The sequence below is a fragment of the Eucyclogobius newberryi genome, unplaced genomic scaffold (assembly GCF_026437365.1).
Source record: "Eucyclogobius newberryi isolate DKJ021-1_F unplaced genomic scaffold, fEucNew1.0.hap1 SCAF_1, whole genome shotgun sequence".
Classification (NCBI taxonomy): Eukaryota; Metazoa; Chordata; class Actinopteri; order Gobiiformes; family Gobiidae; genus Eucyclogobius; species Eucyclogobius newberryi.
In genome coordinates, this window is record NW_027315723.1 from 23,419,814 (window position 1) to 23,447,311 (window position 27,498).

Here is a 27,498-nt window from a genome sequence, read left to right on the forward strand (position 1 = left end):
CTACTGTGATGGCTTTGTATTGAATTCATAAATCACAAAACCTTAATTTCTATCCATTCATGCTGCAGGTTTTTCCTTTTCTTTTCTGACATTTTGAAGTTGAAGACTTCACTTCTGCAATGACCCCAATCTCCGGCTTTGAAAGACTTTTCAAACTTATTGTAGCCCACATACTTTTAAATGACCCTGATAGCTGCGCCTTGCTACAAAACCTCAAAAAGAAACCATTAACATTAAGACATCTGAGCAACATGGCAAAAAAAGGAAATGGAGCTTCAGAAAAAGCTGTATTGAAATAGCAAGGGTCAGTTAGTTAGTTTGGAGCCATCATTGTAAAGTAACACAATCTAAATCCACACGTTCGCACACACAGACACACATCATTCGTATGTCTGTATTACGAGGATGGACTTTACTCTGAAAGGGTCACCCGGATGCGCACCGTGTTGACTGCACGCGCACTAACGTGAGTGTGTATAAATATGCGGCGGCGCGGAGCAAACCTGCGGCTGCTCTCCGCCAAACACCGGAACACATCCGCGCAAGACACGAGCCCAAACCGGACTAACACTTCACACTAAACTTCACCAGCGTCTTCACTGTTCCGGGACGGCATTTGACAGACGTGTTCCGCCACTTACGGAGTCGCGAGGACCGGAGAGAACGCGCTTTTAGAATGACCGCAGCCCGATGATCCGCAGGTAAGTTCACACGCGTCTTCTTGGCATTTGGATACTTCCAGTGGATTATTCCAATTTGATGAAACTTCTCTTACTGCGCGGCTGCGATTGTGACCCTTCTGCACTAAAACAATAAGACTGCACACGACATGCTTTATAAGGACATTAAACTTACACATTCAAGTCAACATTTTGAGTTCCTTTGCGCAAATCTGACAAAAACTCAAATGCATCTTTTCGTTGTTTTCTTGGGAGACTTTTTCTTGTCTATGTCTAATAACTCGGTGTGGATAAGGACAGTGATAAGTTGTTTTGGAATGTTGTGATTTTGTTGAGTTATTGCTTGTAATTGCGGCGCCTCAAGATTACGCGCGTGTTTTGCAACAAGTGAGGCATTGTGTTTGCGTGCGTTTCCATCTGATTTAGGGATGAAATAAGGGGCAAATATAGGCTATACATGACATTTAAGAAGATATAACGGTGCTGAATGCATTTTATAAATGGACTTGAGGTTACTTATTGTGAGCTTGTCATGAGCACGTTGTAACGTGATGTGTGGCGTTTCTGTGAGGAGATGATTTAAATCAACTTTAAAAGTATTCAGCTGCATCTGGTGTGAACAAGGCAAGTGTGTGGGTTCATTATTTAATCTCTATATGCATTTTCATGATTTTTCCTTTAGAATTTACTTCTTTATTACAGATGAAGAGTAGACTGGATTTCAAGAGTCAAGGGCACTTCATTCAATTAACTCAAACAATTAAATGTGACTTTTGAATATGAATTTCATCACATAACAAGTGATACAAATAATAATCAAATAAACCAAACACCTGTTGAACCACATGCTGATTAAAAACCCTTTATCACTGCACCATTTGTCCCCTTAGAATTATAGCGTTTTATCCATGTTCTGGGCAGATATTGAAGATTAATGTTTTATAACTGAGATTTTTCTGTTACTCTTAAAAACTTATAAATGTAGCTAACCTTACACAACCTTGATAAAGTGTTCAGGAGCATGGATATAAATCAATTCGACAACAACATCAGCTAGATCCGTCTAATTCTAAGGGGATGAATCAGAAATGATGGATCTTAGTATAGATCTTAGCATATTCACTCTAAAAACATTTGTCCACAGAATTCAGTTTTTGTGTGATTAAATCCACCTGGACCACTGAGGGATTACACAGATATCTTCATAAACTCCTATAACTTTTACTCTCAAATATTAACACACAGTTTGAAATGTGCACTGCTGAATACTGATTATAAAACATAAATTGAAAAATCCTACCCACCATATTTTCTTGTCTTATCTTATGTTCAAGCACAGTGCAATCCTTTTAAATTGCCCAATGAATCTCTTTTATTTTCCGTTCCGTTGCCTCCTTCAGATTGGACTTCCAAAGAGCTGTATTATCACATTATGTTATGAAAAGCGATTCTCAGTTTGATTGTATTGTATTTGTTTATCTGCCAGTGCTCCATCACGAGTTGTTCTCCCATGAATGTGGAGAGAGTGATGTCCCAAGGGTGCCTGTCAGAGATGTTTTCTGCCTGGAGAGGTCTCACTCTGATTCAGGAGCGGTCAGGTTTTTGTCTTGTGTGATTTCCTCTTCAGTTTCCTCTCCAGATCTACAGCAAATATTCAAAGACAGGTCAATTACAAACTTCAGTTGACTTGTTTGCAGTCAGAAAACTGCAGAAATAACTCTACTTTGAAAAAAAAGTATTCAAAAGTACTATTCTGGGCAATATTGTCAAAAAAGTAGTATCCCGATAACTCAGACAAAATGATGTCAATCCAAGAGGAAGGTGTTAAAACGTGTCTTTGGACATCTTATTTCAGGTTTTAATTATCAGACAAATGTGAAATGAATCATAAAAGTGCATTTTTGGAAGTTTACAAGATATCTTTTTTATTTGTATCATTTTTACCCAGCTCTTTCTGTAGCAGGTTTTTAAACTATATATATATATATATATATATAAAAAAAAAAAAAAATGATTGATATACTTCATATATAAATTATGCATATCTTCAAAACAACATTCACAATATGATCTAAATTTCGATGTATCACCCACCTAATCTTTATTTTCTTTTATTGTATTTCCGGGGATCTTGCATATTAATGCATTAATAATAAATACATCTGTAGTGACAGCTGTCACAGTCAGCCTAAAGCGGGGAATAGAAGTTAGAAATATGTACACTATTTACATTATAAGACACAGACAGATCAATCCTCCAGGTGCAGACCAACAGACACACACACGAGCAGATACACACTCCAGAAAACAACACACAAGACACACACGAGTACATGTGGCCTGCAGGGGGCAGCAGAAAGAGCAAGTGGAGTTAGTGTTGACAGACCTGGTTTGTAATGAGCCATATTTTGAAGGTGTGATAGGAGTTTTGCAGTTGTGATAGTTGAGGGTGTGAGGTTCAGTCAAAGGCAGCGTGGACAGAATGTTCTTGTCCTGAAGGGGATAATGCAGTCCCCTCTCACTGCTCCTCTGGGTCTGCTGTGGCTCATGCTTCTGATGCTGATAAACTGACTGAGAGGTGGAGATACAGACCATGAAGGGCTTTGTACAGTAGACAGAGATTTGAGTATCATATTCTCCAAGCTGAGTAGACTGTGCTTGTGTCGCATGGGGCAATGGTGAGTGTGGTTTGTCAAGGATTTTGATTTCCTGACCAGCCAGTCCCTCCCACATTATGTACAAATGCAGAAGGGTCTGGATTCGGACAATTGGGGAGCATAAAAAAAACTCCCCAAGCATAAACCGGTCCAACATCCGCTGCTGATTTGTGTCACGTGTCTCTCAAATGCGGAAAACATCTCTCAAATATTTCCGGAACATTCAGAACTTCATTTAGTTTAGTGCGTCGCTTGTTGACCCAGCAGAAGTCGCAGTACAGCGGGACGGCTGTTTGATAGTCTGTCACTTATTTTGATTTCCAGGTTTTTATTATTATTTTGTGAGCTATCCCGTCATTTCCTTTAGTTGATCCCATATCGTTTTTGAGTTCCCATTTGCTTTGTCAATTATGTGGAGAAATATTAGCTTTTACTTTCCTCTCTGTTACATACCATTGCAACATGACCTCTATCATGGGTGGCTTTTGTTTTCAGTGCTTTTTTGATTACCATTAATACATAATATGACCATCAACGATATCTCGATTGGTCTATAAACGTCTGCAATGTTTTGGTACCCTAGACATTCCAGACATTCTACATATTTAGAATCGGATCGGAGGCAGTGCTGGGGAAGAATGTCTCAGATACTGTGACGCTGTGTACTTTCTCCTCTGCTCTTCTCCCTGTACACAAACTGCTGCATGTCCAGCCACAACTCTGTAAAACTGATCAAGTTTGCAGATGACACCGCCCTCATCAGGCTCATCTCTGATGAGGATGAGTCTGTCTACAGGAGAGAGGTGGACCGGCTGGTGTCCTGGTGCAGCTGTAAAAATGTGGAGTTCAATGCCCAGAAGGCGGTGGAGATGATCGTGGACTTCAGGAAAATCACAGCTCCCCCTCACTATCACAGACTCCCCCATCACCACTGTGGACTCCTTCCGCTTCCTCTGCACCACCATCACCCATGACCTCGAGTGGGAGCTCACCATCAGCTCCCTCATCAAGAAGGACCAGTAGAGGATGTACTTCCTGTGGCAGCTGAGGAAAGCCAAGCTGCCAGCGCAGATGATGGTTTAGTTCTACATGGCCATCATTGAGTCCATCCTCACCTCCATCACCGTGTGGTACACTGGAGCCACAGCCAGGGACAAACAGAGACTACAGCACATTGTGCGCTCTGCTGAGAAGGTGATCGGCTGCAGACTTCCATCTCTGTTGGACCTGTACGTCTCCAGGGCTCTGGGAGGAGCAGGTCGGATCACGGCCGATCCTTCTCAGCCTGGACATGGACTTTTTGAGCCACTCCCCTCAGGCAGGAGGCCACTCCCCTCAGGCAGGAGGCCACTCCCCTCAGGCACTACATATGCACTACATATGTATTTCTATATAACTGTAAATTTGTGTAGATATTAAGCCTATTTTTTATCTTAATTTTGTTATCTGATAGCTTACTGTTATTACTTATTCATTGTTCATTGTTTTCTTGTTTTGTGTTGCATTGAACCACCAAGACAAGTTCCTATATTGTGAATTTTGTTCATTGACAATATACCTTTTCTGATCTGATCATTTCATTTAATTAAAAGTGAACGGCTGTATTTGTCATCTTGAGAACTGTACGCTTTCAACAAACTGATTGAGCCCACGCAGATATGGAAATGTGTAACTCTTAACATTCCTCTGGGTACACAGACCTAAACTTCAGTCAGCTGTATATCACATGCTGCAGTTCACAGGGAATGCTTGAGTTTTACCCTGACCCAGCCCTCTCCGTTTGCTCTTGATGCTCATGTTTTCTCCGAGTCTTCATTTGCCCCCTGTTGTCCACGAAGCGTCTCCTGCTGGTGTATTTTGTTTCCCCCTCCAGAGTTGTGTGATTTGGAGCCGTGCCTTCACAGCTGGTGTTAGCATATCAAATGCACTTGGCTCTATGCTGAACAGTGTGGAATATGCTACTGGAATGATCTTTGATGTGGCCTTTTTTTGTGCTTCCTGCTCTCAACGCTGGTGGCAGTGGGATGGATCTCAGGATGTACGTGTTAGGCAAAAAAATTTACCAGATGGGTTGCGTTCACGTGCCATCATTCTATAATCTTTATATTTTAAATCTGAGGCCAGAATTTTCTGGTATAATTTGTTGTTTTCTGGCAGATTGCAGATTTGTTGACCTGGTTTATGGTTCCTGTCTCTGATCTTTAATTACTGGGCCGATTCCCATGAAAGCGAAAACTGGCACAAAGTTCCACATCTTTTCTGTCAGTATAAATAAACAAAAGTGTTTTTTCTTTTCTTCACAAAATGCCTCAAAGTGGGGCCACTTTTAAACTCTAAAGACATGATTGTTGTCAGTTGAAAGGACTTCAATACATAAACCATTATTGAAAGAACCTATTACAAGTACAAGTACCGCTGCCAAATTGTACATAAGTAAAAGTACAACGTAAACAAGGAAAATAACTCCTCAAAGTACGTAGTAGTTTTCTTTAGTCTTCTGAGAATTTATTTAAAGGGTTAATTTTTCAGACCAGAGTTTGTTTGTTTCGACTGCACACTCTCAATCGTCTTCATAGTGTCACATGATGCTGCTGTGAAGTGTCTTTTCAGGTGATTTACACAGCTTTTTCAAGCGTCTTTCTATTGGTTGAAGCAGGACAACAGCGCCATCTGCTGTCAAACTTCTTCAGGACAGTATCCCAGGTGTGCCAGAGTAGAAACGGCCCCTCGTTTGTTGCTGCCCTCTGTCCCAAACACCATCGGGACGTCACAGCACCATCACGTGACACTCAGAAGAAGATTGAGCAGTTAAAACTGTCAGGCGAACGACAAACTCTGGTCTAAAGTTTGGCATTTTAGATCAGCGTTTGATACAATACCTAACTCGGCTCAAAACTTGAATTACTTAAGAGTAGGTTCAGTCCGCAGTCTCTGAGCTCTGGAAGTGCCACAATGTGAGTTCAGCTGTCGCCCCTCGAGGCAACCGCAGTGCTGATTTTGGGCGTAACAACTATAAACTAAATTGAATTGAAGCTGTTGAAAGAAGAGACAGTGGTGATTTATTTCATTATAGTCAAAATCAGTTCAAATAATAATAAAGTGAAACGTTTCTTTTATTGCAGAATCATACAGCACAGCAGACTTTTGCTATTAGCTGCAAGTTAACAGACATCATTTGAATATTTTGATTTGTTAGGCTTTTTTTCCTGATTAGTTGACAGGTTGAACAGTTATCTTGTAGATTGAGGTTTTTAGGCTACAATTTTAACAATATAAAGGTTGAAATATGGTGAGTGGAGGCTTCTTGGTATTATGAAAAATATGTCTGACTAGTCTATTGGTTTAATAATGTTGCTGTCTTTGTTAGTAAAAAGGACTTTTGTTATGTGTTTTAGAGTCTGTTAATCATTTCTGCCCTTACAACAATTTCTTTCTTTTGTCTCAAATAGTGATACAAGTGTTGCTGCTTGAACTGCAGTTACATTGACCCTTTTTCAAGAAGCTGAAAATTGAGTCCTACAAAGCCTGAAGTAGATTATTAATGTGTATTTTCTCTTTCATCTTGCAGAAGTGGCATCTTGTGATTGGAGTGAGTAGTCTGACGGTCACGTTTCTTAGGTCGATTTCACACTTCCCTGAGCTCCCCAAACTGACTATTTACTCTTTCCGGTCACATGATTCATCTGAGTGGTTTTGGTAGTATCACAGTCAAATTGGTTTGAACTCTCCAACATTGTTGCCTGACGAGCCCGAAGTCAGACTGCAAAGCTTTTATTTGGTGGTGTAGCGAATAAGGATGTTAAAATATCTAGTGTTATGATTATTGTGAGAAGAAACATCACGATTTAACAATTATTCACAATTATTGACAGTAAACACTTGATTTTCTCATATTCAACTTGTCTAATATCACAATTCCTCTATCAGTAAAGGCAAAGTAAGGCAAGTTTATTTGTAGAGCACAATTTGGACCCAAGACAATTCAAAGTGCTTCACACAACAAGAAAACCTGCATTCAAATCACACAGGCATGACAGAAATCACAAAACAGTTTAAGATATAAAAGAGTATAAAAGAGATTTTTTTTTTTTTTTAACATTTCCAGAGTAGAACTTGTTTCACATCTTCAGGAAGACTGTTCCAGATTTGAGATGCATAAAACTGAAACACAGATTTGCCATGTTTAGTCCTGACTCTGGCACCAGCAGGAGGCCGGTCCATGTTTAGTCCTGACTCTGGCACCAGCAGGAGGCCGGCCCATGTTTAGTCCTGACTCTGGCACCAGCAGGAGGCCGGCCCATGTTTAGTCCTAACTCTGGGCACCAGCAGGAGGCCGGTCCATGTTTAGTCCTGACTCTGGCACCAGCAGGAGGCCGGCCCATGTTTAGTCCTAACTCTGGGCACCAGCAGGAGGCCGGTCCATGTTTAGTCCTGACTCTGGGCACCAGCAGGAGGCCGGTCCATGTTTAGTCCTGACTCTGGCACCAGCAGGAGGCCGGTCCATGTTTAGTCCTGACTCTGGCACCAGCAGGAGGCCGGCCCAGGTTTAGTCCTGACTCTGGCACCAGCAGGAGGCCGGTCCATGTTTAGTCCTGACTCTGGCACCAGCAGGAGGCCGGTCCATGTTTAGTCCTGACTCTGGCACCAGCAGGAGGCCGGTCCCTGAGGTCCTCAGAGTCCGAGATGGTTCATATGGAACTAACATGTCTGAGATGTACTTTGGTGCCAGGCCATGGAGAGACTTGTACACAAGCAGAGCTGCTTTAAAGTCTCTTCTCTGTGCCTGTTAAAGTTCAAGTCTGAGTCCATTATTACCCCCAGATTTATCACTTGGTTTGTAGGTTTTAGAGCGAGACTCTGGAGGTGACCGCTAGCACTTTCTCTTTGTTTCTGTGGCCAAAGACGATGATTTCAGTCTTGTCTGAGTTCAGCTGGAGAAAGTTGTTTTGCATCCACAAACTGATCTGTTGGATGCAGTGACAGAGTGAATCTACTGGTCCAAAGTCACCTGCCGATAGTGAAACATAGATCTGAGTGTCGTCTGCATAATTGTGATAGGACACATTTTCACTGCGTATGAACTGACCTAACGGCAGCATGTAGAGGTTGAACAGAAGGGGACCCAGGACTGACCCTTGGGGCACTCCACAGGTCAGGGGTGGTCTGAGACACAATCACCAATGCTTCCTGCTTCCAAAGAGTGCAGACACATTCTTGCTTGCTCCTATTTTGCTTTTATTTAATCCTTTTTATAATTCTTATACGACACAGTTAATAATACACTTATAATAATGTGTAAGTTAGTCAAAAACAGATATATATAAAGGCGTTTTACATTCACATATTTTTGCTTCTAACATTCCCGCAATTATATATATTTTTATGATTATTTTGATTATATTGTGTGCTTAATAATCACAATTATTGATTAACTACTCACCCAGATTTTTCACAAGGTTTTCTATAGCAACATACACTTCTAAGATTAATACTACTTTACTACTTTGCTTTATCCTCTTTCTTTCTTTGTACGTCCTTGCTAATTTTGACACAGCAAGAAACCAAGAGAAACCTTTGCATTTATTGAAGTGTTTGTAATGGCTGTAGTGTTAAAAATAAATTCTACTTGAATCAATAGTGTGCCCACTAAAGAAAACCCAGGGGATCCTGTGGTTTGCATCAAATCACTAAAACGTCACTTGATTATGGTCTGGCTAATCTTGTTATTGATGATTCTTGTGCACTTCTACAACAAAGCCTTCAAAGCAATGATAAAAGTCCCTGCTCTTTAATGGAAATTCGTTACGGTTACTAGTCTTTGCAAACCCATATCGCATTAATCTTCGCATCAATTTATGTTATTTACAAGAAAAATATCCAGAGTCCAGATTTCTGCAGCTTAACTCGATTCAACTGTATGTAAGTGATTTAACCGTGATAAGTGTGATGTATTCTTACAGAAAATATCACAATATTGAAACTACTTAGTGCTACTGACACAAGCTAAATGCGGGATAATTTCACAAACACTTTTTTGAATGGACAGTATCCTAAATAACATGACCTTGGTTAGATATTATTGTGAATTCTATTTTGATATTTGCCAAATTTGAATATTGAGTGTATTATTTACAGTGAAAAAATGCTACAAAAAGAGATGATGAAAAAGAAAAGAAAAAGTAAACTTTCAATGACAATAGTTTTTACATATTTTCTGAAACTTTGTAGTTTGATCACTTGATTCAAACATATATCTGCACATGGCTTTAGATGGTCCATTCACGCTGTTCTCAGGCTTTTTCTTAGAACAGAACACACAGCACTCATTCATTGATTATGTTTGTCCAATGCTACAGGCCTGTTTACATATGAGGACTTCTATAATATAGAAACTCAAACATGACAGCAAAAAACAACAATTTGTGAGCAGCCAAAATCAAACAACAAAGAATGTCACACATAAACCCGACAGGGATTTACATACTGTATGTGTGTGAAGTATGAAACCAGTGAGAGTTTTCTTTAGGGAAATTGAAACTCTATATTGAGTATTGCGAGCCGTTTTGCAAATGTTGCTTTTGAATATATGTCAAAGCGATTGAAATATGAACTGCAAGGATATAAGTCGATATGGCTGCACTTTTACAATTCATTTTACAGACATTTCACATTTTCAGGTAATTTAATCGCTCTACAGTTTTTGTTCAATCGCCTTTATTGCCAGAAAAGTGGCTCAAGTGGAGGAGTTCAAGTATCTCGGGGTCTTGGTCACGAGTGAGGGAAGGATGGAGCGTGAGATCGACAGGCGGATCGGGCAGTCGCTGCATCGGACCGTTGTGGTAAAGAGGGAGCTGAGCCGAAAGGCAAAGCTCTTGATTTACCGGTCAATCTACGTTCCTACCCTCACCTATGGTCATGAGCTTTGGGTAGTGACCGAAAGGACAAGATTGCGGATACAAGCGGTCGAAATGAGTTTCCTCCGCCGGGTAGAACAGCCAGGAGCAAGACCGGCATTTGAGTGTCCGTGTTGAGTCTACTGCTGCGGGTCGCTCTGCATGTGCACGGGAACTCTCACCCCTGCCTTCTGCTTGTGTAGACATCTTTACGGAATACTACAAGTAGTCCACCAAGTTAGCAATACAGACTGGAGACATGAGTGTCTTTCACGTTCGGTAGCCACTCTGCTCAGCCGCTCTGTTTCTGTTTCGCCTTTATTATTTAAACAGCATGTGACCTTGCGCACAACAATATAGTGCCAACATGTGCAGTGTTAAACATCGCTCTCTAACAGTCCGTTAGGGAGCGGAGTGTAATTGCCGAATCTGCCCCAGTCTCGCTCCTGAGTGTGAACGCACAGTCAATTGATCTGGTCTAAAGATGGCCGCCAACTGAGTTGTTTAATCTGGACTAAACTGGTCAAGTGGGAACTCAGCTGAGGAGACAGATGGTTCTACAGCTGCGGTCAGAGGCAGAATCTCAAAAGAGATAGAGTATCGACATAAAAATGACATTAGAGATGATCAATAAATAGGAGAAGGCGGCAGATTGTGATTGGTTGGTCTTTAAAACGGGAAAAAACATTGTCTTTCTGCTTCATTTACTGCAGGTTGTCAGTAGTTCTATGACTCACCAAGCTCACATAGGGTAAATGTTGTTTTACTTAGTGTTTTTTCTTTAATCCGTAAAGGCAATATGTGATTATTCTACTGTAAAAACTGTAAAGAATAAAATAAGGGTTGTCTGTGCCAGTCCCTACTGTACGCCCACAGTTTCTTAATCTTAGGATGTCAAGATGATTGTGATTATTAAGGTCAGACACAACTAAATAATAATAATGAGTCTTTTTAATGTACACTACAAACGGTTGTTTATGTCATGTTTAATCTCATAAAAGTGGTCACAAAACTCGAGGAACAGTAACGCGACGGACAATGGGATTGAAAGAACATTAAATATTTCCGGGATGTTTGCTCATGGTCTCTGTTATTGTGAATAATCCTTAAATTGTGATGCTTGTTCTCAATACGTGTACCTTTTTGTTCTGGCCTGAGTTCAGACTATTGTAAAATTGCAGCCCATAATTAATTGCCAAAGGGTGGCAGTCTGCACAGGCTCAGGACTGGCCGACTATTGTCATTATATTGTGACTCTTGTAATTGAAGTGAACATAAGGACAGAAGGGAAAAGAAACTCATTACAACATCGTACTTTGAAAAGTTGAGTGTTTTAAAACTCCAGGACTTTTCTTTTGTTTGTCGTAGCAGGTTTTCTCTGAGCTCCTGAGATTTGTCCATCAAGCTTTGTCCTTAGCTTTGCATAAAAATCATCCAAGCTTCATAAAACATTTAAAACATTAAATAGACCGCATTGGACTTCTTTATTAAGCCTTTGGCATAGTTTGCACATTTTCTTTTGGGTTATTATTAGCGTCAGGACAAGAACAATACTGCTGTGGCTGTTTGTGAAAACATTGTATTTCAATCTACGGTAAGTACAAAATCTTGTTCTGTTAGTTTATTTATCGGGGCATTAGGGAGTTTACTCTTCCTGAAGTGGTGAGACAGGCTTCTACTTAGACAAATCCGGGCTGAAAACAGTGCTGTTTTTATGACTGAATGGGCTTTCGTTGACTTACCTGTTTGGATTGTGATTTTAATATGTTTTGAAGTACTTCCTGTCCAAATTCTGCTCTAAACCTGCCTTGCCTCCCCAGAGCAATATTGTTGTCACCTCCCAATGTTGAAATCCTACATCAGAGTGTAATGTGTGCGCTGCCTCCTAATCCTCTCCAATCAGACGCAGTTGCCATTGTGAAGTGTCCCTCTAGAGCCCGCCTCATTAACTCGGATCGTCTCCTCTCGTAAAACACTGTCCGCCTCATCATCCAAACTCATTTCTATTGTTCAGTCCGCAGCTTTGTCACCTGTGTCGTGTCATCATTTTAGTGGGATCGACTGTCTATGTGTTTCAAACGTTGCTGCTTGATTTCATTTTGTAAAACCTAATGCAAGTATTTACCTGGTTTTGAATTCATATGATATGTTACTTATGAGCTAATATGGAATCAGGCTTCTTTTTAATTCACAATAAATTACCTTTCTTATTAAAGGGTTGTGTATTTACAATTAGAATTACAATTATCGCTCCAATCAACTATAAAGACTAATAATAATACTGTTCTGTTCTTCAAAAGAAGGCAAGGACAACAACAAACTATCACTTAGAACAAGAATATTCCTCAAAAAAAAAAAAATCATCTTTAATATGGCCAATTTTATTTCCATAATCAGACTCGATTATCCTTTATTGCTTTATTTAATTTAAGTGTTGTGATTATTGTGAGAAAAAACATAACCATTTAACGGTTATTCACGATTATTGAGATTCCGACCAAACAACAGTGACATCTTTCATTTTCTTTCATTCTCGTGGTCTAACATGTTTCTGTTCCTCAAGTTTGTGACCGGCTTTACACATTCATCTTTCTGAAAGACAAAATACCGTTACATGTGACTGAAACAGCCAGATTAAAAAAGGTTATTTACATTCAGGTCAATTTTTTTGACTAAATATTGAACAAAAAATACTAAAACTGTCACAATTATTATCTATTGCTTCTTACGATTATATTGTGAACTGAATAATCACGATTATCAATTAACCTAATAATCCTGACATGCCTGAAGGGAAATGTGAGGAAATGTGTTGTCTGCAGTGCGTCTTCTTCAGCGGCGCTGGGGCCACTTCCCTTGAGCCTGGAGGAAACCCACCCACACACACAGAAAGAGGAACATGCAAACTCCGCACAGAGATGCCCCGGTTTGGCCTGGGATTTGAACCTGTGACCTTCTTGCTGTGAGGCGACAGTGCTGATTGGTGGTTGAAAGGGCCACACACGCAGCACAACCAGCCTTTCCTCTGTATGTGCGTCACCAGTTGCAAGTTCACCATCAGTTATGTCTCTGCCTGAATACTATTTCTACCTTTGTGAAGAAAGGAACATGTGCTTGATTAGAAATCTATACTGCCAGGCAAAAGGGAACAAGTACCGTTCATGTTGGAAGGACGAAGTACTAGGCTGACTGCGATGATGAGGAAAGAAATCACCATTACAAAAAAATAGTAGAGGCTTTTTAGAGAAGCACAATTGCAATCCACAACACATTCGCTCTACAAATTATATGGTGACTTGCAGCAGACAAACTCATTTACGCCAAACGTTTCTTTTAGAGGGATGGGGGGGTTTGTTTACCTGCTCCTTCAAAGGTTGAAGTCAGTTAAAACTAACGACAGACTGAACCGTTCCAAAATAACAAACCCACTGCTAATGTAGCTTAAATGATTGAAATGGGTGTTCCAATAAGAAGGTCTCAGAATACACTGCTTGTTTTAATGCCACACAAGGTAATCCTAATATCCAATATGTATTTATGTATTGTGCTCCATTATTAAGGTCAGCTTGTTACATAAGCTGGAAATGTGTCCTACATTTCTCTAAACGCAGTGTTGCCGTTGCCTGTGTGGCACCTCGGCATGTTTCTGTGATCTCCTCAATGAACGATGGCATAATATACAATTGCATGGTGGTGGTGATGAATAATGCATACACTTTACTTACACATACATGTGTGTGCATTTTATCACTCATATCATTTCACCACACTAACTCAGTTGTGACGATCACACTATTACATCAAACCATGGGGGAAATACTGAGAATCATATTATTTTAACTCTCACTCTTAAGAACAGTAGAAAATGATGACGATTATGTGTTTTCTGTGTGTAGGTGGCACTCTGATGGAGAACGAAACGTGGCACCAACCGTACGTCCCTCACTACCTCCTCAGAGGAGACCCCTTTGCCTCCAGACTCTCCCCAGAGGCCGATATAGTGGCAGCCTTCTACGTCTGCATCATCGGTGAGTTCACCTCGGCTCTCATTTCCGAGCTGTTCTGCGTCAAATCGCGATCATTACAACTGCGTGGATGAATTAGCATATTAGAGCGCTGGCATTGGTTGTCTCTCCTATGTAATTCCCTCTGCCGCCTGTAGATGGGGCCCAAGTCAATAATGCATAGTACGTGTCCTTTAATGTTGTGTCTTCATTGGTTTTCTGATATACGGTATAAATCTTTTTTTTTCATAGTTTAATTGTTCATATTTCAATTGTTTCAAAAAAAAGGAAAACAGTATTTGTGAGATATTGTAATCCGAATGATTCACTACACAACGTCAGATTTAAACGTCAGGAATAAAAGCTAACAGACCACCTCGCTCCTCGGCAACTATCTGACCTTCTTAATGCCATGTCCACCTGCTGTTCCAGCCTGTGGTGACAGCACACGCTTTGGGTTTCTTTGAAAAAGGCTGCTGCTGCCTCACGAACACAACACTGAGCTGACACTGACAAGTTTTGGCCAGTGGTGGTAAAAGTACAAACGTAAAAGTACTGTACTTGTTTAGGTATCTATACTTTATCTAAGTACATTTTACAGTGAATACTTTTTACTTTTACTTTACTACATTTAAAAGCAGGTATCTGTATTCTCAGTCTTTGTTACAAAAAGATAGACAGATTGAGATGTAGTCCAACCCCTGCTGTAACTTCCCATGGGTCTCTCTTGGGAAAATTAAGGAAATTCCAGGGAGCAGTGAACTGGACCCCTAGGGGTAAACTTCATGCACGTTGTTTGTCAAATATCACAACTACTTTATTTAAAAAGTAACTTTTGGCCAATTCCATTATCTGGATTGCTTTGGCACTGAGAATAGCAAGTGGATTGGGTTCATGTGAACATTTTAAACCTTTTAAACTGAGCGGAAGGGCAGGTCAGTTTTACATGGTAGAAGTAGCTTTTTAACTGTCAATAAGCAAATTATTTTATCTTTTCTGACAACAATTAAATTATTCTTCTTTATTAACAAAAGTAATCGTTCTTTTCCCTTTACACTACCGGTATTTTCTCAAAGAGTTCAGGAGATTACCCCAACTGACTTTTTATTAAAAAAAAATTCTAGGTGGAAGCTCATTTTTGCTGTATGGCTAATCAGTGATACATCCATTATGCTAATTCCTCCTCCAATTTGCCATTTATACATTTAAAGGAAAGGTACAGTGTGTATTTGAGCTCATGAACTTGCATTCATAATGTGTCTCATTATTATACCACTGTCTCTGGTTCAGGCGGTGAAGTGAGAGTTGAAAAAGCACTTAACTCAAATAAAAGTAACTGTAAGAGTGACTGTCTGGACATAACCTCTGATTTATAGTTTGTTTGTAACTTAATGTAACTGGAAACAAGTAATAATGCGGAAAATAGATGGACACAAAAATGAAAAATAAATAAATAAATACATGTCAGGGAGAGGTACAAGAAACACAGATGTTCAAATAATTTCATATTGTCAGCATAAAGCAAGTAAGAGAACTGTTACTCACTTCTTGAAGAAATGCTACTTCTCTGTGTAGTTTTTAGACAACATAGCCTACTTTAAAGTAAGTGTAACTGTGTAGCTCAAGTAAATGTAACTGTGCAAATATATCTGAGTATTACCCATTTCTGATTATTTTTCCTCATTTATAGGCATTAGCGGAAAAAAAAGATCAGCACCCAATAACTGATCATAACCTGTCCTGCGGCAGTGTTGTCAAGTTTATTTAAAAAGCACATTTAAAACAACCAAAACGCCCCCAAAAAACTTGTGGTTTTCAACAAGACCTCAAATAGTCTGGGCAGTTCAGTTGCAGAGTCTGGCACCTGCTGCAGTAATAGCCCAGTCCTTAAGTGAGTCTTTCATGTATAAGATGATGTGACTTGAGCTGGTGGTTAGTCGCTGCTGTCTGCAAACCCAATAATGACAGAGCTGTGCACACTGCAAAGCCAAACACATTGTTTAATTGTGCTGTGGAGGAAGGAGGGACGCTTGGACGAGGGACAAGGCGCCTATTACTTTCCGAATTGCCCACTGGTCCAGAACACTGCACGGCAAAAAACAAGATGGTTTTTCAGGTCGATCACTCTTCAAGCTGAATGGTGTTAGCACTTAACCGATGATGGACCAGCTACGTCTGAGAATGAAATCTTGCCTAATCTTGACTTCAAAATACGCAGTGATTCCTTTACTGGTCTAAATGTTTTTTTTTGACATAAAACACTTTGGTGGAAGGGAAATAATATGACTAAGGGTGGACAATATTCATTTTTACACTATTATTTTTCCAATTTCTTTAACAATATTATTGTTAGTAATTCTGGCAGAAATGTGGTAAAATAGTTTGTACAGTTCTTAGTTGTGGCTCAAGTATTACACAAAACAAGAATGTTGAAAATGTGTCTGCGCCGGATCCAACTATAACTCAACTCAACTATTACTTGTTTCACAACATGATGGACAGTTCACCCTGGAGAGACTCAGACAAACACAGAAAGGACCGTTTAGCAGGATTTATTACAAAGTTTATTTGGCCAGCGGAAGACACAGAGATTATGGGCGTGCCATAATCTAATTGCATTGGATGTGTCCCCCCAGGGCCTGGAGACTGGTGGTGGTAGATGTGGTGAAAAGGTAGAGAAGATGATGAGGATGAGAGGGATGCAGAGGAGGAGAAAGGGAGGTGGTGGGTTGAGGGTTTAAATGGGACCGGCTGTGCGCTGATTGGGAGCAGAGGAGGTGCAAAGGAGGTGCAAAGGAGGTGCAGAGGAGGTGCAGAGGAGGTGCAGAGGAGGTGCAGAGGAGGTGCAGAGGAGGTGCAGAGGAGGTGCAGAGGAGGTGCAGAGGAGGTGCAGAGGAGGTGCAGAGGAGGTGCGCCGTGCCACGGGGAGGAGTGACTTGGGTGCGTTGATTGAGGATGGGGAGCAGGTGCAAGGAGCGATGTCCCAGGAGTACCCCGTCCTTAGACCCTCCTTCTCGGTCAGGAAAAACTACAAAAACCTCCTTGGGAAAAAGTAGAAACCTGGAGGAGTTCCGTGTGAAGGAGGAATCTGACTCTCACAGACGGACAGACGGACGCCCGGCTTGGGTGCATTGATAGAGGCTGGGGAGAGGTGCCCTCATTTGTCATCAACTGCACTAAGTATATCTGTATTATCCACATCAGTGTCAGACAGACTAGCACAAACACATTTATTAAAGCTGAGAACATCTATTGACAACAAGTGCAATTCATTTCAGATCATCTCCCATATTGAGCTTGTAAGGATGTTTATTTTTTATGTAAAAGTGAAAAAGGATTATGAGCCTGAAACAAGTCATTTATTAAGTGTTGCACATAGGTTAATATGACAAGAGAGCTACAAAATCCACACAAAGGGTATGATGAGAGCCCTGAGTTGTGACGTGTTACACATTTTATACATGTCTGTATCAGAGTCTTACCTTCGTGAGATCCGGTGCAACAGCTGCGCCACAGGACCTCACAGTTCTGGCCATAACTTGACAAAAACAATATATAGCATATATTGTGTGAGTATCTTACAGTTATTCGCCCGTCATTTACTTAAAAATATAGAAATAGTTGCTAAATGTGCTATAAGTTTTATACTGCATTTAATGTGCTCCAGTTGACTATTTAACAATAGGACACTTTATCAATATAAATATTATAAGCCATCATTATGCTCTCTTCATAATATAGCCTAATTTTGATTATACATTATCATGAAAACTTTTACTTTAGTTTTAGTATCATGTTACTTTGTGTAAAAGCTATGCATAAATTAGCACATAACTCCTATTAATATGCACAGGAACACAAGTGCATTCACTGCTCGTTCAAGGGTCACTCGCTCGTTTGGCAAAGGCAACATGGTAAAATACAAGGCATTTCCACACCACCTTCTATCTATAACATGATAGAATCTACTTTAATTGGACAAAAAGAACATTGACTAAGAGCTTTATCTTACAGCATGAATCCAATTTAAACCTGACTGAGCCGGTTTGATACTTCAGGACAAGTCTGTGTGAAGATAGACCATATGCAGTTATGTCCTTCAAATAATACTGTAAATACTCTTACACGCACACATCCAATGCATGAACACATATCATGTCCACCTTTTAAACTTCAATAAGAGCACTCCGACTTTTCCTACATCTGCTGGTACAAGTTCAATTTGGTGGTGAGGTACAACCTCACCACCAAATCCACCCAAAACCCTCCCCTCAGCCACATCGAAACCTGCATCTCTACAATAAAATCATGGCTCACTCTCAACTTCCTCAAACTGAACAGTGACAAAACAGAGCTCCTCCTCATTGGCACCAAATCCACTCTCAATAAAACTGGTCCCTTTTCACTCAGCATCGACACCTCGACCATCACCCCCTCTACCCTGGTACGCAATCTCGGTGTCATCATGGACCCCACCCTCTCCTTCACTCCCCATGTCAGCCACATCGTCAAGACTTCATACTTCCACCTCCGCCGCATCGCCAAAATCCGACACTGCCTCACCCTCCCCGCTGCTGAATCCCTCATCCATGCCTTCATCTCCTCCCGCCTCGACTACTGCAACTCCCTCCTCACTGGCATCTCCTCCCATTCCCTCCACAGACTCCAAATGGTCCAAAACTCCGCTGCCCGCCTCCTCACCCACACCCGCCTCCTCACACACACCCGGTCCCGTGATCACATCACTCCCGTTCTCCGCTCTCTCCGCTCTCTCCCATCAAGCAGCGCATAAACTTTAAAATACTCCTCCTCACCTTCAAAGCTCTTCACCACCTTGCCCCCCCCTACCTGTCTGACCTCCTCATCCCCCACCGTCCCTCCCGAGCTCTCCGATCCTCCTCCTCTCTCACCCTGACTGCACCAACATCCCGACTCAAAACTTTTGGCGACAGAGCATTCTCCCGAACAGCACCCCGACTCTGGAACTCCCTCCCCCAACCTGTCCGCCACTCTCCCTCACTCACAACATTCAAATCCCGCCTAAAAACATACCTCTTCACCCAAGCCTATGACCTCCCCTACCCCTAGCCTCCTCTACCCCATTGCCTACTCTTCTACCCCCTGTTACATCCCCATCTTTTTCTCTCTACTTCTTCTGTCTTGTTCATTTTATCTGTATATTAATGTGTATTGTACGTGTTGTCCCCCCCTGTCTGTAAATACTTTTTATTATGTTCAGCGTCTTTGGGTCACTGAAAAGCGCTATATAAATAAAAGTTATTAGTATTATTATTATTACAAGTTCATCTTTGGACAGGAGAAAGGCTGCGTACATGTTCATTAAGAACTCCTTCTGTGAGCAGTACCAAGACCCTCCAGGACCTGATCACTTTATGTTCTCAGAATTCATCTGGCTCTGGTTTGGGACGTTGGTGATGTCCAGGACACTTTTGTCTCTGTTGCTCTGATGCGAGAGCCTGACTCCTCCTTTCTGATTCTGACCCGTCCCGTTAACTTCAATTGTTCTTAAAGGAAAAATTGATTAATTGGTTGATTAACTGACACAAACACAATTATAGGCCTACTCTGATACTCTCTGAGTATTGGTCAAGCAAATTATGCCTTTGTTTGATTTTTACATGGATAAAGATGCATAATGGGCTACATACACCAATGCACATTTTGGGTTTGGCCAGTAGTGTCGAGTTGCAATAAAATGGTGTTGAAAAAGTTGATTAAAAAAAAAAAAGCACATTTTTATTTTTTTGTTTTTTTTATGCATTTTTGTTTAAAAATTCAACTTTGTGTCGCTTGGAAACTGCACATCTAAAGCTTTATTTTAATTACGGATGATTTTTAGATTCTCAACTGTTACAAGTAGAATACCCATTTATTTTAAATGCTTGGATATCAAACGTGTATTACTACTGAGCCAAGCGTATTGTTGAGTATTTTTGAAATAATTTCACAATATTTTTTTTTAATATTACGCTTTGATTTGTCATTTAATTACGTCAAATTCCTTGGCTATAGTAAATAGTAGATTATAATAATATACATCAATTAAAATATTTTTTTCCCCGTTCCCACGGGCCGTGATGTCACTTCCTGTCGGGACATAAACAAACTCTTTATTGTGGATTTCACATCAGAAAAGACGTTTTTCCTGGATCTGTGCTACAAATTGGACACTGAGTAAGTCTGGAATCTCCACAACTTATGGTAAGTCCCGTTTTTCACGTCTTTGTTGACTTGAGTGTCATTCAGGGGCGCTGTTTTGCCACATGAGATAAGACACCATTTGGCATATTTTGAGATCGAACAAAATGACCAAATATGTCGTTTTGATTTAGAGGACTTGTTGCAGACAGACGAAGATTTAGTTAATTGTAGGAATGCGTTATATAATAACTTCAAAGTCTTAATGAGATCCCACAGGAGCAATTATTCTGCAGGGATTGGTGACAAGGAAATCCTTGCATCCCACAGTCTACAAACGTATAAAAGGATAAAAAAAATGATAACAATAGATAAGTGCAGCATCCTAGACTAAAAAAAAAGCAAATGCATTTACCTTACAATTTATTTAAAATACCAAATGATAAATCACAATTCTCAATTTGATTCTTATTATAAACAACTAAAAATGACTTTCCAAGCAAATTTCTTCTGTAACACTTTATTATAACTACACTTATTCTAATCTAACTTGCCTTAAATTATGGGAAAAGACTTAATTCACAGTGAACAAATAGTTTATTGAGAATGGATCACTAAATAATTCATGAACACTCTGATGAATGAACACAAATTAAAGGCGCAATGATTTTCGGCGATTTGAGAACGCAGGCTGAAGTGCGCATGTGCACTTCCCCGTGCGGACTGATACAACACACACGTGCGTTTGTTTATTAGTGCAACGGAGCGCATCGCATCTCTCGTCTCCCGTAGATTTCCGTCTACTTCTGCGTCAGCTCAAACTGTCTTCTCCGTCTTCATTTTGTCCCGTACACTGAGGGAACTATATTATGATAGATCCATGCGCTTAGACACGCGGAAATGTGGGACGAGCCACACGCGGCTGCAGGTGAGTGGTAGGTGCGTTTTATGATTGATACGTGGCAGGAATAATCAGCAGTCCACGCCACGAGAAAATAAGACTCAGATTTATGCCAAAAAAATCGTCCATTCAACCTTTAAGTCTTTGATACATCCATCCATCCATCTTCTGCCGCTTTATCCGGGGCCGGGTCGCGGGGGCAGCAGTCTGAGCAGGGACTCCCAGACCTCCTCTCCCCAGACACTTCCTCTAACTCCTCCGGGGGGATCCCGAGGCGTTCCCAGGCCAGCCGAGAGACATAGTCTCTCCAGCGTGTCCTGGGTCTTCCCCGGGGCCTCTTCTCGGTGGGACATGCCTGAAACACCTCCCGAGGGAGGCGCCCAGGAGGCATCCGGAACAGATGCCCGAGCCACCTCAGCTGGCTCCTCTCGACATGGAGGAGCTCCGGCTCTACTCGGAGCTCCCCCCGTGTGGCCGAGCTCCTCACCTTATCTCTAAGGGAGCGCCCAGCCACACGGCGGAGGAAACTCATTTCGACCGCTTGTATCCGCGATCTTGTTCTTTCGGTCACTACCCAAAGCTCATGACCATAGGAGAGGGTAGGAACGTAGACCGACCGGTAAATTGAGAGCTTTGCCTTTCGGCTCAGCTCCCTCTTCACCACAACGGTCCGATGCAGCGACTGCATCACTGCAGCCGCTGCACCGATCCGCCTGTCAATCTCACGCTCCATCCTTCCCTCACTCGTGAACAAGACCCCGAGATACTTGAACTCCACCACTTGGGGCAAGGACTCCCCACCCACCTGGAGAGGGCAAGCCACCTTTTTCCGGTCGAGAACCATGGCCTCGGATTTGGAGGTGCTGATTCTCATCCCAGCCGCTTCACACTCGGCTGCAAACCGTCCCAGTGCATGTTGCAGGTCCGGGTTTGATGGAGCCATCAGGACAACATCGTCTGCAAACAGCAGAGATGAGAATCTGTGGTCCCCAAACCGGACACCCTCCGACCCCTGACTGTGCCTAGAAATTCTGTCCATAAAAATTATGAACAGAACCGGTGACAAAGGGCAGCCCTGGCGGAGTCCAACATGCACTGGGAACAGGTCTGACTTACTGCCGGCAATGCGAACACAGCTCCTGCTCCGGTCATACAGGGACCGGACAGCCCTGAGCAAAGGGCCCCGGACCCCATACTCCTGGAGCACCCCCCAAAGGACACCCCGAGGGACACGGTCGAAAGCCTTCTCCAGATCCACAAAGCACATGTGGACTGGTTGGGCAAACTCCCATTAACCCTCGAGCACCCGATGGAGGGTATAGAGCTGGTCCAGTGTTCCACGACCGGGACGAAAACCACTCCGCTCCTCCTGAATCCGAGGTTAGACTATCGGTCGGATTCTCCTCTCCAGTACCTTGGAATAGACCTTACCCGGGAGGCTGAGGAGTGTGATCCCTCTGTAGTTGGAACACACCCTCCGGTCCCCCTTCTTGAACAGAGGGACCACCGCCCCGGTCTGCCAGTCCAGAGGCACGGTCCCCGAACGCCACGCGATGTTGCAGAGACGTGTCAACCAAGACAGTCCTACAACATCCAGATACTTTAGGTACTCAGGGCGGATCTCATCCACCCCCGGAGCCCTGCCACCGAGGAGTTTGCGAACAACCTCAGTGACTTCAGCTTGGGTGATGGATGAGCCAGCCTCCGAGTCCCCGGTCTCTACTTCCTCTTCGGAAGACGTGACTGAGGGATTAAGGAGATCCTCAAAGTATTCCTTCCACCGTCCGACGACATCCCCAGTCAAGGTCAGCAGGCCTCCACCCGCACCGTAAACGATGTTGGTGAGACACTGCTTCCCCCTCCTGAGGCGCCGGACGGTTTGCCAGAATTTCTTTGGTGCCGACCGATAGTCCTCCTCCATGGCCTCCCCGAACTCCTCCCAGGCCCGGGTTTTTGCCTCTGCGACAGCACGAGCCGCGGCTCGCTTGGCCTGCCGATACCCGTCGATGACCTCCGGAGACCTACAATCCAGAGTGGCCTGATAGGCCTCCTTCTTCAGTCTGACGATATCCCTTACTTCCGGTGTCCACCACCGGGTTCGGGGGTTGCCGCCACGACAGGCACCGGAGACCTTGCGACCACAGCTCCGAGCAGCCGCATCAACAATGGAGGCGGAGAACATGGTCCACTCGGACTCAATGTCCCCAGCCTCCCCCGGGACATGGGAGAAGCTCTCCCGGAGGTGCGAGTTGAATACCCCACCCCCCTCGGACAGAGGGCTCCACTAGACGTTCCCAACAGACCCTCACAATGCGCTTGGGTCTGCCAAGTCTGTCCGGCTTCCTCCTCCGCCAGCGGATCCAACTCACCACCAGGTGGTGATCGGTTGACAACTCTGCCCCTCTCTTCACCCGAGTGTCCAAGACACGCGGCCGGAGGTCTGATGACACGACAACAAAGTCGATCATTGACCTCCGGCCTAGGGTGTCCTGGTGCCATGTGCACTGATGGACACCCTTGTGCTTGAACATGGTGTTCGTTATGGACAATCCGTGGCTAGCACAGAAGTCCAATAACTGAACACCGCTCGGGTTCAGATCGGGGAAGCCGTTCTTCCCGATCACCCCTCTCCAGGTGTCACTGTCATTGCCCACGTGGTCGTTGAAGTCCCCCAGTAGAACAACGGAGTCCCCGGTCGGTGCACTGTCCAGTACCCCTCCCAAGGACTCCAAGAAGGCCGGGTACTCTGCACTGCTGTTCGGCCCGTAGGCCGCCACAACAGTGAGAGACCTGTCCCCCACCCGAAGGCGGAGGGACGCGACCCTCTCGTTCACCGGGGTAAACTCCAACACGTGGCGGCTGAGCTGAGGGGCTATCAGCAAGCCCACACCAGCCCGCCGCCTCTCCCCGCGGGCAACACCAGAGAAGTGGAGCGTCCAGCCCCTCTCGAGGAGATGGGTTCCAGAGCCCAAACTGTTCGTGGAGGTGAGGCCGACTATATCTAGTCGGTATCGCTCAACCTCCCGCACAAGCTCAGGCTCTTTCCCCCCCAGCGAGGTGACATTCCATGTCCCCAGAGTTAGTCTCTGTGTCTGGAGATCTGGTCGCCGAGGCCCCTGCCGTCGACTGCCGCCCAGATCTCTCTGCACCGGCCCCTTATGGATCCTCCTGCGGGTGGTGGGCCCACGGGAGGGCGGCCCCACGTCGCTCTTTCGGGCTGTGCCCGGCCGGGCCCCGTGGGGTAAGACCCGGCCACCAGGCGCTCGCCATGGAGCACCCAGCCCAGGCCTGGCTCCAGGATGGGGCCCCGGTGACGCCGATCCGGGCGACGTAAACTGCCTTGTTTGTGTTGTCATCATAGGGGGCTTCTGAACCGATCTTTGTCTGACCCGTCACCTAGGACCTGTTTGCCTTGGGAGACCCTACCAGGGGCATGAAGCCCCCGACAACATAGCTCCCGGGATCATTCGGGCCTTTCGGGTCTTTGATACAAGTTCAGGCAAATGAGGGTGTTGTTAGTAGCCCCATTTATTAGTCTGAGGTCTGAAACACACACTTTCACTGACAGAGCATTGTCTTTTCTACATTTACAGGAGGTAAACATGCAGCAATCGTGATCTCGAAAGTAATGGTCTCAGCCCGCTTCTTCTTGCTGTAAAAACACCTCAAGTGCTGGAGATAAGGCCTTTATCTCCACACACACATGTGCCGTCATCATACACGTGTAGGTTCTGCTGGCAACATCACATGTCCAAGAGTCATTGAACCCAGATCTGATACGACTCCCCTGAGCTCTGTCTCCTGGGGTGAAAAGAGAAAATGTTTCCTTCCTTAGTTGTGTTCATCATTGTACCTCTCTCAGTTCTATTTTGATACCGGCATCACATGACTTCTCTAAGCGTCAGTGGAAAATAAACCCTCCCCCTGTTGACGCCAAGTCACTGCCTGTTAACATTTATGAAGGAATTAAAATGAACAATGAAGGTGTAATTGTAAGGATGAAAGATTTGAAAAATTGCCAACGAAGGTTTTTTCCGACTGATATTTTGCAATATTTTTATTCTTCTCATATTCTGGAGTCATAATAACACTTGATGGGATTTGAGTATGAACTGCTAAACTATACTAAACCAAGAATCATATGCCTTTACAGAAGAATAAGGCTGTGCAATGAATCAAATTGTGACATCCGGAAGGTCCCAGAAGACCTTTCTCTCTTGCAGGGATAAGACAAACACCAAGATTTACATATAGAAGAAGACTCAATGCTCTCTCTACATTTACGGCCGCTGGCTGTCCCCAGACGTCTCTGTAAAAACATGCGAGACGATAAACTTATCTTCAAAGAAACTGAAGCAGATACATCTAACAGTCCCTAAACCATTCGCAGCAGGACTCATGCCACGTCACCTTCTCACCCCAAATGCACGAGAGAACAAAGAACACACTGAACACACTCTTTTCACATTCAAACTGATTTCATGAGTCACCCTGTAACAGAATAGATTGTTACAGAATGATTACCTTGATTGAGAGAATGAATAAAGGTATGACGTGTCTATTTTTCTAAAGGTTTCTTCAAAATGCACTGTCTGTCCAAGAAAAAAAGTCTCCAATTGGATTTAAATAAGTTAAATACAGCGAGTACGAGCCTCCTGCTGGATAACTGCTGTATTTAAACTCAATTGATGCAGTGAGTGGCTTCTCATTTCCTGCGGTCATGGAAAATATGTCAGTGTGTTTAAGAAGTAGAATAATTGGCGTCAAGCAGAGGAAATATCTAAAGAGAAGCAGAAAATAAATAAATGGAAATAAAAAATTTTTTTATTTTTTTTTATAAACATAGTAGAAAAAGCTTCAGTTGTAGTCATCTGGACTCAGTTTGAAAAAATAGACGTTTCGACTCTCATCCAAGAGTCATTGTCAATAAAAGAATTTAGATCGAGAACTCCGATATTAATACTGTTCTGTGGTAAGACCCACCCATTTTTTTTATAAACATTTTTTATTTTACATATACTGTACAACAAGGACAATAACAAGAAAAAAAACAAACAAAAACAATACATGAATGAAAGAAACACCCCACATGCACACACACATATGACATAAATAAATAACAAAATACATACACAAGAGTGGACAGAGTGGCTCATCATTGTCAGTGTTATTTCAAGATGTATTCCCATATGTTTAATTTTCTTTCAACAGTGCCATGATTTGACTCAGAGAGTCTGAGTGGTCACTGTGGTCACTGCCCAGATCTTGCAGAACAGAAGCTGCTTGTTCCATAGACACAAGTTCCAGAAAGTCCTTCTGCCAGTTAACTATATTAAAACAATTTGGTTTCTTCACTTTCCAGTTTATTAAAATTAACCGTTTAGCTGAAAGGAAGGCTAAGTCTAATAAAAATTGGATTTTTTTTTTGTGGTTGCTGCCTATATTTTTTTCCCCAGAAAGCCCACTGCTGGTTCTAAAGTAAAGTTGATTTTAAATAATTTACATAAATAATCTCAGATTTTTAACCAAAATGTCTGTGTTTCTGGGCAGTGCCACAGTAAGTGGATAAGAGTTCCGTTCATCCCACACCCGTGCCAACATTTATCCGTAACATTACTATTCATTTTTTTAAGTTTATGTGGGGTGATATAAGATCTGAACAGAATCTTACTTTGTATGATTTTATACTTGACACATTTTGAAAGATTGTTTGAGCGGTTCAGGATAGTTTCCCATTGTTCTGATGTTAAGTGTATACCCAAATCTTTCTCCCATTGTGCTTTTATCACATTAAGAGGTGCAAGAGGAAGTGCAACATAACCATTTGTAGATTTTAGATACTTTTCCACTGCCAGAGACTGCATCACTGAACTTAATGTCAAGGGGTTTGTTATCTGCTAACATGATGCTTGAATAACTTTGCATGATGGACTTAATTTGAAAATACTGAAATGTATCAGAGTCATTCCAGCCAAATTTCTTCTTGAGTTCAATGAAGGAGAGAATTTCTCCGTTGCTTCCCAGGATATGACTTATGTTGATGATGTTTCTTTCTTGCCATGATTTATTGCTAATAGGTTTCCCGCCAGCCTTAAATACTGGCTTGTCCCATATGGGACACGAAGGTAAAGCTACACCATTCATTTTGAGTTGTTTGTGTATTTCATTGACAATTCTACAAGAAAATGAAATTATGGGATTTTT

General features: G+C 42.6%; 1 protein-coding gene across 1 annotated transcript in view; it reads left to right on the top strand.

Moving 5' to 3' along the window:
• Window positions 1-560: 560 nt before the first annotated feature.
• Window positions 561-27,498, top strand: part of opn5 (opsin 5) — an 85,477-nt gene continuing 58,539 nt past the window's right edge. Inside the window, exons 1-2 of the mRNA XM_072440467.1 lie at window positions 561-701; window positions 14,127-14,258. Of these exons, the coding sequence (XP_072296568.1) occupies window positions 14,138-14,258 (121 nt within the window). The 5' untranslated portion in view covers window positions 561-701; window positions 14,127-14,137. The remainder of the gene's footprint in view (window positions 702-14,126; window positions 14,259-27,498) is intronic.